This window comes from Ammodytes marinus, assembly GCF_949987685.1.
Source record: "Ammodytes marinus genome assembly, chromosome: 11".
Taxonomy (NCBI): domain Eukaryota; kingdom Metazoa; phylum Chordata; class Actinopteri; order Uranoscopiformes; family Ammodytidae; genus Ammodytes; species Ammodytes marinus.
The window spans coordinates 839,864-858,247 of NC_137215.1; the positions used below are offsets into that span (position 1 = coordinate 839,864).

Below are 18,384 nucleotides of genomic sequence, written 5' to 3' on the forward strand. Positions count from 1 at the left end.
AGGGGGAGAGAGCGAGAGAGAGAAATGTGAGGAAATGTGTGAGTGTGTGAGAGGGGGAAGAGCCCGAGAAGAGAGAGAGAGAGGGGGGAGAAAGGGCGAAAGAGAGAGAAAGGTAGAGAGAGAGAGACAGAGAGAAAGAGAGAGAGAGAGGGAGAGAGAGAAAGGGGGAGTGAGAGAGAGAGAGAGAAGGAGGGAGGAAGAGAGGGAGAGAGAGAGAGAGAGAGAGGGAGAGAAAGAGGGAGGGGGGTGTGGAAGACTGCAGCGGGCGATCACACTCCCTCAGCTGACTGTCTGCTTCCAGCGCTCTGACGCAGCAACTATAAACGTCTGCCCCCCCCCCTCACACCCCCCACCTCGTCTGACCTTCCCCTTTCTCCCCCGTTTGCTTTACTACAAATCTGATGACAACGCAAAATAATGATTTATGCCCGATATGTCAAAACGAAGCAGCTAGAGATTTCTAGAGATGCACCGATCTACTGTAATGTATTCTATCTTGCAGTGGTGTTAATGTCTATTTCATTGTAAAAAAGGTCAAACAAATATATATACTAAACTAAATAGTATTAAAAACTGTACATGTCTGCATTTTCTAAATCAAATCAAATCAAATCAGTTTTATTTGTATAGCCCAAAATCACAAACACATTTGTCTCAGTGGGCTTTACATTTCATACAATATGATACAATATGATACAATATGACACCCTGCCCTTACACCCTTAGCTCGGCTGAGAAAAAACTCCCAGTAAAAAAACCTTTACCGGGAATAACAAAAAAAAATTCTAACAATAAACTGAGAATTGAGTTCTAGAGATCGAGAGATGCAGCGATCCACTATTATTATCTTTATCAAGTGAAGAATGATTTATGCCCAATATGTGGAATGTCAGAACACAGCAAATACAGATGCACTGATCCACTATTTGTCAGTTTCTGATTGGATACTTGATAGTGTCTGACATTACAAATAGGACGACTGATCCAAATTACTTCTTTCTTGCAGTGGTTATGGGTTTAGAAATGTTTAAATTGAATGTCTTAAAATATTGTTGTTCACGAGCAGATTTTATTTTGTGTAAAAGGAAAGGGTGCTCTATGTCTATGTCTATTTTGTTTGTTTTATTGTTAAAAAAAAAAAATAAAATTAAAACTGTATTTCTGCATTTTCTAACAATGAAGTGAGAATTGATTGGTCGTCAACATTCCCAATATTTTAGGAGATTCCTTGAACAAACTGCCATTATGTTATTGAATTTCTATCTCATCTTGACTTTCCCCCTTTTTGCTTTCTCTCACTCTGCTGACGAAGAACAGACAATGATTTCTGCGTGATACGTCAAAATGCAGCAACTACAGATTTCTAGGGATACATCGATCCACCACTTTACAGTTCTGTACACACACACACACACACACACACACACACACACACACACACACACACACACACACACACACACACACACACACACACACACACACACACACACACACACACACACACACACACACACACACACACACACACACACACACACACACACACACACACACACACACACACACACACACACACACACACACACACACACACACACCTGATCAAATTCCGATATCTTGGTTTTGGATATCAGCCAATACCAATAATCAAATCAAGATCAGCTTCTCAGTATGACACTCTCTGCCCCTAAGACCATACGCTCAACCGAGGAAAAACTCCCAGCAGAAATCCCCTTTACCAAAACTGTCCGATACTAGAGAGACGGGACCAATCTGATCCAATATCAGTATATGGTGGTGATATACAGCCTTAATTCACTGATGAGATATTGTACTGACGTCAAATATTTATATTCTCAATGTCTTAATTTTCTATAAAGCCTTTTATTGTTGAAGAATTAGGCAAGAAAGAAAAAAACATCAAATATTAAGTTAATAAGTTAAAAGTATGTGGGGAAAACAAAGAAAATCACACCATTAAAAAAAATACAAGTGAAAAATGGCGGCTCAAATATTTTTCTAGAGTTTACTAGAGATCACTACAGTCATACAAAGAGCCTTGAAGGGTTTATGATATTTGCTTAAACTCACAAGAGTTGCATAGTTTCTCTAATCCAGCTCGTAAAGATTGGGCGTTCTCGTTCAATGATTTGCCTGGTAATCAATCATTAACATGGGGTTTGCCTTTAAAAGGGCCTGATAAGGATATTCAATCAGACCGGTCACTTCAAATCAACAGAGCAGTAACATGTGCACATCACAACCAAACCACAGTACACATTCGTAAAGTGTACATTCACACAAGGCTATATTCTAATGTGTCTTTTCTCATCTCCCCTCTCAAGTTCCCACACTCCAGAGGGGGTCCTCACACAGGGTCAGCCATAGTACAGCAGTTTGGGGTTAAGTGTCTTGCTCAAGGACAAAATGGCATAGAGATGGTGGGCACTGTAGACGTAATAGCAGCCACCACTAGTCTTACAAATAACACGACTCTAGGCTATCCTACCCCACGTGTGACAACAACAGCAGATGAAATGTCAGATTCACGTCACACTAGCCCTGCGTTCCAAATCTCATACTCTTTCTTTTCACTACACTACATACAGAAGAGTTTTAGAGAAAAAAAATCGGATACTTAAGATTTTTTTTTTTCATTATGTCGAGAAATGTCAAGTATAAAGACGAATACTCCAAAATGCTTTTGAAGTTAGGGGGGCATTTATGTATTTTCAGCATACTACAATTGACGTGTATGTATTGGGACATCTTAAATCTTTTTCTGGCATACTAAATAGTAGGGAAGTATTGGGAATTGGAACGCAGGGTAAGTTCATGTTTGAAATTTCGAGAAATAGTGAAAGAGAAATGACTGGTTTAGATTGACCAAAACAAAAAGCAGCTCGTTCCTGAATTAAGTTCTCAATCGGCTTAAAACTAGAAAGGGTCAATAATCCTGGAGTCATTTAGTCTAAGAGTTTATAATCCTAATCAGACCAAGTTAAACAAACAAGAGGTTTAAGCACTAAGGAATTAAAACAACAATGGCTGGTTCCTCTTGCCAAATCAGATCATTTTCCAACGGGTAATCCCATCTAAACGAGCAGAAAAACCCTCAGTGTGTACACATTACCTTTTTGTGTGAAAGTTTATCATGTTTATTATGGTGTTTTTTGATTTAATTTCAACACAGAGAAAGATGTTCTGTGTGTGTGTGTGTGTGTGTGTGTGTGTGTGTGTGTTTTTGTTGCGTTTAAAAAAATATATATAAAACTTTTTTTTGACCCCCCCCCAAAATAGAACAAATAAATCTATCTTCTGAGTGGACTGCACCTGTTGCTAGTTCACAGGCTGAAATAATAAAGACATTTTGGTTTTAAACTATTTAATCTAATACACAACATTAGTGAACACAGGCTTTAGTATCTGATTCAGCTCAGTAACAAGGAGACACTCAGACCTAATTTTAACCTGTAATTTCTACTCATTAGCTTTTAAAAGTTTTATTTCTATTCATTCGCTTTTCTAATGTGTATTGTGTATTTTAATCTTGCCCCTGTAAAGCACTTTGAATGGCCTTGTGTCTGAATTGTGCTATATAGAAATAAACTTGCCTTGACTAATGGCGATGGCTGACTTCACCCACTAGATAGCACTGTTTCATAATCAAGCCAAATTCAAAAGGCCCTAACTCACGAAAAGTTATTCAACATTGACAGAAAACATAGCTACAGATGTGTTCAAATAAAGCTGTATGGACTGATGTCATGCCTTTTACTTACACCATAAAGTATAGGAATAATAGTAGTAGATAAAACTATATTTGAGCAGTGAAATGTACACATTAATCATTGCCTCTGTGAGATAGCCACAGATAACAACTGAACTGATAACTGTGGCTGCATTAAGTTACAGGAAGTGACCTTTCACATTCTTCTGAGTCAGAATTACTTTGCCCTCCTTTGCTGCTGATGACACAGACACAGACACAGACACAGACACAGACACAGACACAGACACACACACAGACACACACACACACACACACACACACACACACACACACACACACACACACATCTACCAACAAATTAAATTTAAAGTCCTGTATCAATTGTTTAATAGGTAATTTAAAGTCTTAAGTGCATGTCATGTCTATTCTTCTAACTACATATTACTTGTATCCACAGATCCATGTTCTACAGGTCAAACTGCAGCCTCAACTGCACATAAAACAAACAGCTTCATTGGAATGTCTTTATCAGAGGTCTGGCTTAACCTGATCAAGGAAAATAGATTGGTGAGGATGTCAGTGACGACCAGATAGTGAACTTGTATCAGTCCCATTTCTAGATAACACTCCTATTGCTAAACGCTCATTTAAATAACAAACTAAGGAGTGACTCGTGCCAGATATTTTTCTTTGGGGCGTGGTGGCTGGATAAAGGGATCTGGCTATCTATTGATCTCAGGGTTCAGGGCTGCAGCAGAGCAATCAATAAGAAATCCATACAAAATGAATCATTCATAAATCTATACAAGTAAAAATGTTGATGAAATTGTAGTTAGATTGTAAACATAATTTTGGGTTACTAAAGATGATTATTTCTAATATTAAAGACAAATAACCTAAAACAAATTAGTTATGTTAAAAATTAAACATTTTCGAAGTCATACATTTTGTTATATTTTGGACTCAAATCAGTGAGCTGTCTGGTCAGTACAATGGTTATATTTCTAACTGCAATGTTAACCAATGAAAACTACAGTATAAAACAATATAAACTTAAATGCTTTACCTATTTATATGTCTGTAGTTGCTTAGGGCCAATACAAACATGCAACGCGTCTGAAAGCGTCTGTCACTTTGTCAATAAGACAATCAACTAACCTATTTTGATTATTTCCTTATTATCCTAAAAGATGTTCTACTATGTTCTTGCCTGTATCATCAGCACAATTTTTTTTTAACTATTTTTATATATTTTGTGTTTGTGTGTATACTTGGATGCTGCTAAAATGTAGTTACACACTGTACAATACCAATAAAGGACTCTGCTTCAAACTAAATCTCCCTTTGACTCTTTTCTGGCATTTTAAAAGGAGTGAATTAAACTAAAGAAAATGCATGAACAAATTGTCTCAGTGTGAGATGGGGGTGGAGGGGGGGGGCTTGTGTGCTCCGATCGAAGAGCTCGCTGCACCTCAAGTTGCATAATGTGGAAGATTTGCTGAGTGGTTTCTGGGTCGGAGAGAGATCCCTTTGTGGGTGTGCCAGTGTCGCAATGCAGGGAGGGAGCGGGAGAAGGGGGGGGGGCTTTAATTAACGGGACATCCCTCCAAACATACACACACCCTGCGTTCCAATCCCCATACTTCCCTACTATTTAGTATGCCAGAAAAAGATTTATGATGTCCCAATACATGCACATCAATTGTAGTATGCTGAAAATACAAAAATGCCCCACTAACTCCAATAGCATGTTGGAGTATTGCAGGGAGGTAGAGGAGGGAGGGGGGGCTTTAATTAATGGGACATCCCTCCAAACATACACACACAGGCCATGGTTATAAATGGGTTAAAAATGGCAGAATTAGCCAAACTAGCAAAATAATAGAATTGAGAGACTAAAGGAACGTCTACACACTGTCCCTGCATTCCAAATCACATACTTGATCTTTTAACTACATTACATACTTAAGTTCAGAAGAGTTTTAGGGCCACAGGAGAGAGAGAAGAAAGAAGAAAAAAAAAATCAGATAAGGAAGATTTTTTTTTTTATTATGTCGAGAAATGTCAAGAACAAAGACGAAAACTCCAAAATGCTATCGGAGTTAGTTAGGGGCATTTATGTATTTTCAGCATACTACAATTAACGTGCATGTATTGGGACATCCTAGATCTTTTTCTGGCATACTGAATAGTATGGAAGTATGGGGATTGGAACACAGGGATAGTTAAATATGCGCGTCCCAAAAGAGCAAAGTCTCACTGATGTAGTTAGAGATTAGACGTCTGTAAATGAGTGTGTGAATAGATAGGATTGAATAAAACTGAGTCATGCACGTTTAAGTTAATGACCTACTTCACCGGTGGGAATATGAAGGTGTATTGAACTCTGAGATCCTATGTAGTATAAATGTGCAAACATTTTAGAAATCTGTTCATCCTAGCCTGAGAAAAGGCAGAACGAGTGTTTTATTGTCTCACTGTCTAACCCTACATAATACTAGTGTGACATCAAATGGATTGAATAAAACTGAGTCGTGCACGCTTAACTTAAGTCTCGTTTTCATTGAGAAGCACAGCACAGTTCGGCAGGGTTTAATACGGAACTGTAACCCTATATCTATCTTGCATTTCAACTACTGGCAATAGTTCACCCTTACTTGGTAGGCGGAGTTTATGCCGGACAGAGATAGCAGCAGTCAGAGAGTATATACAGTATATGCTTTGGTACTATGGTGACATCATAGCAGCCAGACACATTACATTCAAGCTATTCAGTTCACAGTGTATTGATAAAAAAAAAATTGTCCTCACACTGGAGAAACAAGATATTTGCACCTTTTGCTCAAGTAAAAAGAACGTATTTATCAATTCTAAAATGTTGGCTTTCTTGACCGAGCAAATGCCACTCGTATAAACTAGTTGTACTTCAGTTCACATCTGGGCTGCATATTGCATTTTACATTCCTCAGCACTCCACTACATGTTATATTCTATTTTAAAACACATTGTTTATTTTGAATGCACTATTTGCACTGTATAAAACCGAAAACGAATCATTTAATTGCCAACGACTGCCATTATAATCGTTGAGCACATGACAATTAAACTTTTAACCTCCTTACCATAAGCTAAAACTTGCAGTAACTTGCCTTATATAAAAAAAATGTTGGCTCTATAACTTGCTTATGTAAAAACTAAATACTGATTGGTGGATTGAACGTTCAACACCCTCTTAAAAGCTATTTGGCACAGCTCTGATCACTAAAATGATTTTCAGCATTTATCCTCGGGCACATAAAATATGTGATGCAACCAGGAATTTTTCAGGGTGTGAGATAGAGTGTACATAATAAATCATACGGGTCGGTGGCAGCCTATTCTGGCAGTTACTGGGTGTGGCCGTTCGCTGCTCTGTGTGCTACTGTGGGTGTCGGGGGATGTAAGGTGGGGTTGGGTTTCAGATTGGCAGCTCAAGTTATTTCCAGAGCAAGAGAGAAGCTAAAACCAGATGGAAAGGTAATCTAATTCGACAGTGAAAACTGCTCCAGAGGCAAATGACAACGGCTGTAGTTGAGTGTTTGTGGTTAAGCTTGGAATGCAGGTTTGAATTTGTCAGCGCCACGTGATTTCTCATTTCTGCTTATCGTGCATTACTGTTCAGGTATTTGTTTTTCTTTTTTAAAGGCGTGTCACTGCAGGAAAAAAACAGTTTTTTCAAGCACTTGTCAATTTAGAATCTTTTTTCATACTTGTATTAAATCAAAAGGTCCACCATGCACATTTAGGTGTATATTTGACTAAACCTCGTCTGTTTGCGTCTGTTTGTTTCTCCTATATAACCATCTGTAACGGACATTATCTCAGCATCGTTTATTTTCCAAGACTCTCAACCAAAAATCCCACAAAAATATAATTGATTTAATGTCAGTAATCAACTGGCAAAGTTTCATGATGATATCTATAAGTCAAAAATGTTTCCCTATTCAACTGTAGTGTCTAGATTTAAAGGCACAACATTACAGAGCAAAGAATAAACCACAGTCTACTACTTACCACATCTTAAAACGTTAAAATCCAACAGACAAATGAATTGAAATGATCAGTTAACACAGGAATGATGTTATTCTAATGAGACAGAGATGAACAAAATGCAGCAAAAGCAAAAAAAAAAGTCAAACGCACAAAAGAAAATGCAAAAGGGTTTAAAATTCAAAAGAAAATGCAAAGAAAGGGACGATGCAAGAAAGGAAGAGGAGAAGGTGATGGGGTCGAAAGTATAAAGTAAATACTGGCGTCTGGGTCGGTTGGCTTGTTTTTTTGGGGGAGAAAATAACTGAAGAGAACGAAAGAGTGAGGATGAAAATGATGCCGGTGGGTGAACATGGAGGATGTTTTGGGGAGGGAGGGATGGTATATATATTATCCATGCCAGGATTTTGGTTATTTTACCTGCACTTATGTTCACGTTTGGCATCTTAAACAGTTTCCCGCCCTCCGTAGCGGCCTTCTTAGCGGGCGCCTCCTCTGGCTTGCGGACAGGGGAGTGAGTGAGTGGGGCTTGGGACGGTGGGGAGGGCTGCTGGATGTCTAGTTTCTCCAGCTCGGCCTTGCTCTTCTGGGGGGACGCCTGGGTCAGGATGCGGTAAGAGCTTTGACTTGGGGCATCATCTTCAGAATCGAAGGAAGGGGATTGTTTAGCAGAAATCGCATCTTTCAAGAAGCTTAGATCTTCGTCCATGGGGATCTCAGGGGGCTTGGAAGAGGCAAACTTGGACGTATCAAGAGCTTCAAGGAACTCGTCGATAACTCCTCTGGGTGGTCGCTCAATGAACTCAAATTCCTCGGAGGAAACCTCATGCTCAGAGACCTCCTCGCCGGCCTCTGGCTCTTCGCCGTCCAGCGGTAGGTCTTTTTCGGTTTCCATTTGGAAGATGGCGGGGTTTTTAGCCATCGCTTCCAGGACCGGAGACAAGGAGTCTGCTGTGGGCGACTCCGAATCAGAGTCGTCAGCGAGGCCCTTTTTGCTCTCGAAGTCGAGCGGCTCAAACTTTTTGGTCATTGTGGGAGAATCGTGGCTTGAGAACCAATCTTTCTGCTCGATCTTGACAGGTTCCTCTGCTTTGACCTTGGAGATGGGGCTGGTGGTTTCTTCTGCCTCTTTGACCAGATCGAAGGCACCGAAACTCTTCAAGTCTTCTTCAACTTTTGTTCTGAGATTGAACGCTCCAAAGCTATCGTCGTCGTCTTCAACTTTAACTTTGTCGGTGGATTTCACTTCCAGCTGCTCGGTCATCTCCTTGAGCAGAGACACTTTAGCGTCAAAAGCAAACGGGTTGTTCGCGGACAGATTTATCGGCGGGTTTGGCGACTCCATCATCCTACGCTCGAGAATGGGACTTTGCTCTGGGCTTCCCTCCGAAGAGCCGGAGTCCAACTTTTCTGGGTTGAGCGGAGAAGACTTCAGGATATCTGGAAGCGATGGTGGCAAAGCAGTATCCTCCTCTTCTTCATCATCTTCGTCATCATCAACTTTCAGACCAGGTGAGAACTGATTCACCGACTGCATGAAGGAGTCGGCAGCCATCTTGCTCGTCTCAAACGTTTTCTTGCCGTCGTCTAAGAGGGACATCGGTGCAAGTGGCGCATCCAGGGATTCTCCGGTGTGGCCGTATTGCACCAGATCCGGAGTTGGACTCTCGGACATTTTGGTTTCGGTCTTGGAGTCTCCGAAATGGGAGTAGCCGCTGTCGGCCAGTGGGGAGTAGCCATCGAAGGGGTTGTTATTCTTCTTCACTTCGTACATCAGGTCGTCATCCTCGTCCGATTGGTTGCCGTGGAGATCCGGCTCGTACTTGGACGCGCTAGTTACGGGAGCGGCGGTTTCCTTGTTGGAGTAGGGATCCATGGAGACCTTGGAGTTGTCTTGAGATGTGAGGAAAGGTGAATCCCAGTGCTCTGTTGGGTTAGAGGAGGCAAGGTCAGACTGGGGGACCTTCATCTGGGGGTTCGGGGACCTGTCTGCGCTACTTAGCTTCTCCTCGGGCGAGAAGGACACTCCGCTGTCTTCGCACGGATTATGAAGAGGCCCTGGATCTTTCCCTAAACTCAAGTAAGGACCAGCTATCGGGTCTAGAAGGTCTTCCTTGTTCTTACCACGGGTCTCTTCACCCACCCAAGGCATGTCGCTGGACTGAGTAGTGGGGGGTTTAGCGGTAGAGCCAAAGGAGGCAGCGTATCCCGAAGGCGGGGGCTGGTTGGGAGATTCGGTCAGAGAAAGCTCCTCCAGAGAATCGGGGGAGTGAAGAGGGGACAGAGGAGAGATGGGAGCAGGGGAATCACCCTTCTGCCCAAGTGCTTGAGTAGAGAAGGGAGGAGGGAGAATGCAATACAGCACATATCAAATACATACTCCATTCCTTACACTGCCGACCAAACCTGGGGCGGGGAGGGAGGGGCTATTAGTGAAAATTTGAGACTCAGAGTTGAAGACCAGACAAATGCTGCTAAAAGGTTGACTGTGGCTGGTACGTTGAGTTTGAGAAATTACTTGAGATTTAAAACTAATACTGAGTCTAACAATCACTGCACTGCCATCTTTTGCAGGTTACGTGGTGAACCTCGTTTCTGTGGAGGGGGGTGTGACAGCTCCTGCTTCCAGGAGATGATCGCTAATTACAAACACCCATGCTGGCTGATCGCCTCAGCTATATAAGCTGCAGGAATCAGCCACTTGGGTCCTCCCTTCCTTGATGTATGGTTTGGTTTTGTTTATTTAGTGTTGCTTTGCACATACATTAAACTCTTCACTCACTCACACAGACACCGCACCCATTACTGACATTCACGCACCACTCTATTAGCTTACTTTAAACTTTGTTTAAATAAATTCTTATTTGGTTAAACTTAATCTCTTGTGTGGTTTCCTCATTGTCATTCCCTTGAGCCGGGCTGTGACATTAGTCACAACCTGCCCAACTTGAACACAAACTTAGTAGTAGTAAACTTTTTCTGTTTCCATTTTAACCTGGAATTTTATTTTATTTAACTGTTCTATTTCTATTCATTAGCTTTTAAATGTTTTATTTCTATTAATTCGCTTTTCTAATGTGTATTATGTATTTTAATCTTGCCCCTGTAAAGCACTTTGAATGGCCTTGTGTCTGAATTGTGCTATAGAAATAAACTTGCCTTGCCTAGTATAATCTCTGCGTTTTAGCCTTCATGCTTTTGGAAAATGCCTTCCAGGAAGACAGTCTCCATACTCGGCATTACATGAAGAGGTTAGGGAAGATTCTTAGTTTCAGGGGAGGTGGCCGTCATCCGCTTTAAAAACACAAACACTAAATCTCAATAGTTTGTTTCTTTGGTTAAACTGGGACTTCTATTCAGTTGTTGCTTATCCTAAATCGACTTACAAGTGATGTGAAACCCCACTCAGTTCAGTTCTAAAGAAATCCAGCTTCTGAGTATCAATCTGGCACAACCCTATGAAAATAACTAGAACTATCTTTTGAGTGCTTGGAAAAGACTAATCGGACCATAAGTGATCTCTTGTAAGCCTACTCTTCTTAAATGTATAGCTATAATCCTTGACTATGTTCCCCTCAAACAGTACTATAATAAATACAGAGAATAAACTATCGTCCAAAGTTCCACAGATTTGGCAGCATTTGTCTCAGGTCTCTGTAAACCACTTTGGTTTGATTCATGGTGGAAAAAATATTGTTTTGCCCCAGGTCTGGTGCTTAATAAATCATGCCCAAAGTGTCTAACAAACTCAAACTGTTAATAAATGTTAGTTACATAATGATTCCTCTCAAAGAACTTCTGAAAAATATTCTGAAAAAAACGCCAACTGTATTTCATATATGTGTCGCTGAGGAGAACCATTATTCCTCTAGAACTACTTGGTATAAGTTATCAATCACAATGCAACACGAATACAAGCAAAGTCAAACGGCTAAAGGTTAATTAAAAAGGTGGAGTCAGCGATTCTGGAGAATTATCGTTTTAAAATCACAATTTGTCAAAATCAGTAAATATGGGGGCGCCCTTAGCTCAGTTGGTAGGGCGTCCCCCCCCCATGGGCCTCGGCCAGCAGCGGACCCGGGTTCGATTCCAGCCCGCGGTCGTTCTCTGCATGTCACTCCCCTCTTTGCCCCATTTCAACTCTGTCTCTACACTATCAGTAAAGCATAAAAATGCCAAAAATATCTTTAAAAAATAAATAAATTAAAAAAAAATCAGTAAATATCTCCTCATGATCCGCTACCTGCGTGCTGAAAAAAAACGTGTCAATAAACAGCTTAGGCTCTGTAAACTGTTCCTTAAACAAATTATATGTAAACAAAGGAGGCCCACTGTAGCTAGCAGCGTGCCCGATTACAGAGCCTAGGCTGTGTATTAACACTGGATTTATTTTAGGCGCATACACAGTATGGACAGGTAGCAGATCATGCTACATGTCCTTAGGTAGCAAAAAATTATTTTGACAAAAAGCGTTCTCCAAAATCGCTTACTCCACCTCTAAGTGTTTCAATACAAATCCACAAGCATCTTACGTTAACGCTAAAGGTGAAATTTGAAGAAAAAAAAACAGCGTCTAACATGCAAAAGGGTTATTTTGACGCTAAGTGAAATAAAAGTAGTGAAAGGGTTAAAGGGGAAACACAGCGAGCAGAGAGAACTTGCCTGTAGGGAATTGCATCAGAGGATGAAGTTGAGCTTTAGAAGGAGAAGGTTCATCTGTGGAAGAAACAGGAGAAAAGCAGAAAGCAGAAAAAGAGCATTCAGTCAGTAAGGAAGCCCAGAAGAGCAAGACCAAGGAAAGCAAAGATACACAGCAAGAACTGGAGTGTTGATTTCAACTCCCTAAGTGTTACTTTTTGTGTTGATTAGTGTTCAGTGTTGGGGTTTGTTTCTCAAAGTTTAAGATTTTTTTTTTTTGCATTTTTTATGCTTTATTGATAGTGTAGAGACAGAGTTGAAATGGGGCAGAGAGGAGAGTGACATGCAGAGAACGACCGCGGGCTGGAATCGAACCCGGGTCCGCTGCTGGCCGAGGCCCATGGGGGGGGACGCCCTCCCAACTGAGCTCAGGGCGCCCCCTTTCTCAAAGTTAATCATTTCAGAGTTATATCAACTCTGCATAGATTTAATTGAGCTCCTCCCCTCATTTCACTGCATTCATTTTCAGTTTCAGTCAGTAAGAAAGCCCACAAGAGAAAGATCAAGGAAAGTAAAGATAGAAATGTCTCCAGGATTAATTTAGAGTTTTAAGATGTAGCAGGTCTCAGTTCAGTTAATTTTTATTTTCTCATCGTTTGTATTTTTTTCAGCAAAATGTTTGTCAGAGCAAAAAGCAAGACAAGACAGGAATGTAGCCGAGGGGCGTGTATTAAGGAGCAGTGTCAGAAATGTCCAGACAGAAGTCGTTCTGATTGGTCAGACATTTGGCGTAAGAAAAATGTAAACTGGAAATGGACATGCAACTTCTAAGCAGGGATTGACGGGCTGTGTTCCAATTCCCATACTTTCCCTAATATTTAGTATTACAGAAAAAGATTTAGGAGATATCAAGTCATGATTTGAAAGTTTGCTGAAAAATACCAGGATGCCCTATACCCTTGGCGCAATTCATATGGAACAGATGCAAGAGGGTCAGGTTCAAGGAGCTATGTAATTACGAAATATATTGTATAAGTATGTAATGTGAGAGACATTTTTAAATTATTTTTAAATAACTACATCACCGGTGGAAATATGAATATGTATTGAACTCTGCACATTTATACTACATAGGATCTCAAACATTTTAGAAATCGGTTCATCCTAGCCTGAGAAAAGGCAGAAAGAGTGTTTTATGGTCTCACTGTCTAACCCTACATTTTACTAGTGTGACATCACACATGGGAAAATGTAGGGTTAGGATTAACAGGACAGCTGGGTCAAGGGACGAAAAACCTCATTCAGTAAATTATAATAGCGATTTTATAATGATAGAAGAACGCCGGTTCCGTCTGGGTGAAGTATTCCTTTAAATAGTGTCAACAAATGCCCGCGCAGGCAGCTCATAACACAACGCCTTTTGCTTCACCTCCTGAAAGTGGGTCGGATCAAGTTCTCACTGCAACGGATCATGTTCTCACTAGAATCGCACTAAGGTTCTCTTGGAAACGGTCCCAGACAGTCGTTTTGAACCAAACCAGAGTATATATATAATGCAGCATTTACAACTGCACAACAGAACTATGTTAAAAAGGTGTATCAGGTGTATCCAGTGATTCTGGAGAATGCTTGTTGTCAAAAAAATTTATATGTAGTGTTTTTTTTTTTCTTTTTTTTTTTGAGGGGGCAGGAAATATAAGATCTTCTTCACCCTGCCTCCTTTTTGTCACGGTTTTATGGATTGTACATGTGAGAATGTTGAAATGAGTTTTGTTGGAAGACATCCATGGACGAAATAAATATAAATCAATCGAAAAAAAATAAGTGCATATCTCCTCAAGCTACCTGTCCAACAAAGGGGGCCCACATAGCTAGTAACATGCCCTTCTACAGAGCCTAGGCTGTGTATTAACAGTACACACAATTTTTCCTTCAGTGCACACAGAGTACGGACAGGTAGAATACTTCAGGAGATATCCACCGATTTTGACAAGAAGCAATTTCGACTACAAGCATTCTCCAAAACCGCAGACTCCACATTTAACATTGCAGTGGGTGGCGAAAGCGTTCCTTAATCACAGCAGCACTGAAGTTAAGGGAAACCAAAAGGGGGACACATGGGAGCCTCCAGGGGTATTTTTAACCCAGTTTTTAAAATACTTGTCTCCAGAAACTAAGGGAACCAGTTTGTGTGGCAGTGAGGGCAGGAATGAAATCTCTCTCTGCGCCACACGTCAGTCAAGAGAGGAAAGAGATACTGTCCATGTATGAATAGCTCACGCAACATGTTCTCCGAGGTATTTGTCAAAGGCTGAAGGTTTCGTGTTGTAGATTCTAAAGATAAAGATTCTGAAACTTGACAACAAAGAGGAAGTGGGAGCGCACACACACACACACACACACACACACACACACACACACACACACACACACACACACACACACACACACACACACACACACACACACACACACACACACACACACACACACACACACACACACACACACACACACACACACACACACACACACACACACACACACACACACACACACACGTCGCCTCAGATAAGGAAGTGGTCATATTTCATGGGTTCGGTTTGTAAGGATATTGAAACCAATGATCATCTATTTCCCAAAAGCATTTATTCTCAAATGTTTTGTCTTGAATGTACACAGCTGTCTCCACCCAATGGCTTTCCAGCTTAAAAACATCTTTATGATGTCATATTACACAGTGCCCCTTTAAAAAGGTGCATAGTGTAATATGACATCATGAAGAAAGTTCTAGAATAGTCTAGAAAGTTCTAGAATGCAACACTCCCTGGGTAACCCCACCCCTTTTGAATAATAACAGAAGCAACAGTGGCCTTCAAGGACAAGAACAATTCTAAATTATAAACAATCCACCTGATGACATTCCAACTGTGATGATTCCAACATGGCGGCGCCATGCCTTGGTCCAAGGTATGGAGAAATATGGACATATATGAGACCCTTTCTAAGGGAAAAAATAATAATTCTAAAAATGTTCAGCTATTATGCACTAAATTAAACGTACTTATGGATATTATAATTATTTTCTACAAAATCTGCTAGGAAATAAAACCCAAAATTCTACACACTGCAGCTTTAAAGCCATCTTTGTACATAAAAACTGTTTTTTTTTAAAACAACAACTTCATACTTTGTTTCGGAGGGAGGAACCTTCACCTCTATGTTAGAGTGTTGTTCAAATACTTTTAAAACACATTAAGACATCGTGACTCCGGTGATGTTGCCAAAACGAAAATTGAGTCAGCTCAGTCTCTCAGCGTGTGTGTGTTAGTAAAAACCAAAACGCTTGTAAAAGGCAAATGATGCTGAATCACATTAACAACAGCAGCTGAAAAACATTCTTGTTACTGGTTCTTTTTACAAGAGCAACTAAATACTGGTGCATTTAAAACACTTAATGTGGCAGGACACTAAATAAGGAATGAACAAAAGGGACTATTGTTCTCGAAACTCCCACTAGTAACAACTTCGACTCAATTACATACGTGTCTGCACTGAGTGGGAGCTGCTTTTCATCTCATTTACATGTTTGCCTCATAGCATAATTACTTAAAGGTGCAGTGTGTAATATGACATCATCAAGTAAATTCTAGAAAGTTCTAGAATGCAACGCTCCCTGGGTAACCCCACCCCTTTTGAATAACGACAGAAGCTACAGTGGCCTTCAAGGACAAGAACAATTCTAAATTTTAAACAATGCACCTGATGACATTCCAACTATGACACTTCCAAAATGGCGGTGACAAGGCCTTGGTCCAAAGTATGGAGAAATATGGACATATATGAGACCCTTTGTAAGGGAAAAAATAATAATTCTAAAAAAAAAAATTCAGCTATTATGCACTAAATTAAACGTACTTAAGGATATTATAATTATTTTCTCCAAAATCTGCTAGGAAATAAAACCCAAAATTCTACACAATGCAGGTTTAAATCATATTTACTCTACATCTACTTTACCCTACTCTATAACCCTTAAAATATGACTAAGGCAATTATCCTATTAGGCTAACGAAAAGTAGATGTAGAGTAGAGTAGAAGTAGATGTAGAATAGAGTAGATGTAGAGTAGAGTAGATGTAGAATAGAGTAGATGTAGAGTAGAGTAAATATGATTTAGGCAATTATGCTATGAGGTTAACGATGTGTATATTGACAATAAAAGGCATTCCGATTCTCATTTCTCCCTCAAATCACAAAAAAAAGGTATTTTACCCAAATCATTCAGCGCTAATGTCGGCTACAAAACAAGACAAATCCAGCATTTTATCGACACCACAATTCCCGTTTCAATTTCCCCATAGCATTCTGGGAAAATGTGGCTATCTAGTAAAAAAAATTCTGCATATAAAAACATATATATAAAATTGCATATGTGGCCTAAAGGCTTCAGATAAACACAGCATCAACATTAAGAGAATATGAAGCACAATGAACTCATTAGGTTATGATAAAAGTTTAAACATAATCAAAGATATTTGCTGCTTTGATAAATGATTAGAGGTTTAGTCATGTAAACAATCAGGCACAAATCTGCATCAAAACAAAAGCATTTTGAGTTGATTTCTTAGTTTATTGGCTTAAAAAATATGTTTTTGATCTAATAATGTGAATTTGATTTGGCCATAATGATTTGTCATATTAGGCCCGTTATTATTTTAATGTTACCTCTGCTGTTAAGGCTCCAGCCATGAAGAAGACCTGTAGGATTGAACCAATGACATGTTTATTTAACAAATGGACTCCACTTATAAAGCTCTTTTCCCTGGTTTTTCACAGACTCAAAGCGCTTTACATTGTTTTGTACACATTCACCCATTCACACACACATTCATACACCGATAGCAGCAGCAGCTACCACGCAGGGTGCAAGCTAACTCTCGGGAGCAATTTGGGGTTCAATGTCTTGCCCAAGGACACTTCGACATGTGGCGGGTAGACGGGGGATCGAACCTCCGACCCTGCACTCCAGAGGCGACCTCCCTGCCCACTTCGCCACTACCGCCCCTAATTTAACATTGAAGCTATCGTGTGTAACTTTTTCATAAAAATTAATATCGGTTACATTCAAGCCATCGCCAAATGAGTTGACACAAAGTTGATTAGCATTGGATAAGTAGTCTCAAGAATCACTGAATCCACCTTTAAGTAGAAACATGGGTTTAGTCGTACTCTATAAACAATTTTCTTTTCTCATTTTCCAAGAGATCTGATCGGAATATCCGGAACAATACAGAATGTAGGAGTCCTAAAATACGGAGACACACGCCCTACTTTAAGAGTTTCTTCTATATCAGCAAGTTAGTAGCTACTTTTAGCCTGAAGATGTTTTTTTTAAATATGGCCACTAATTGAAATATTGGGGGAAAAATACAGATGGGAACACAAGAAAAAGTCCTAAAATTCAGGGGCGCCCTTAGCTCAGTTGGTAGGGCGTCCCCCCCCCCTCCCCCATGGGCCTCGGCCAGCAGCGGACCCGGGTTCGATTCCAGCCCGCGGTCGTTCTCTGCATGTCACTCCCCTCTCTGCCCCATTTCAACTCTGTCTCTACACTATCAATAAAGCATAAAGATGCCCAAAAAATACCTTTAAAAAAAAAAAAAGAGAAAAACCTAAAATTCGGGGTGACTTTTTGTTTCATTTATCTATTGGATTTTTCATGCCCTTATTTCTAATGTAACTTTATTTATTATTATTATTATTTTTAATAGTTTCTTCTAGATCAGCAAGTTAGGAGGTACTCTTAAGATGTTTTGTGTGCCCCCCGATTGAAATATTGGGGGAAAATACAGATGGGAACTGTAGAAAAAGTGGTTTCTTTGCATCTGTAGAATGTACCCGACCGACCCGGTGTGTCATGCCTGGCGATCCGTCTCCTTGAGCTATAAGTATCGACAGTGATATACGACTACAGCCCACCAC

The 18,384-nt window shown here is 40.2% G+C and overlaps 1 protein-coding gene across 2 annotated transcripts in view; it reads right to left on the reverse strand.

The window, feature by feature from the left end:
* Positions 1-18,384, reverse strand: part of LOC307257474 (uncharacterized protein) — a 43,310-nt gene that overhangs the window by 17,927 nt on the left and 6,999 nt on the right. The window contains exon 2 of one of the 2 annotated variants that reach the window (XM_080036720.1): positions 12,428-12,481. The exons of the other annotated variant lie outside the window; for it this stretch is intronic. Within the exon in view, the coding sequence (XP_079892846.1) occupies positions 12,428-12,481 (54 nt within the window). The remainder of the gene's footprint in view (positions 1-12,427; positions 12,482-18,384) is intronic. 2 annotated transcript variants of the gene reach the window in all.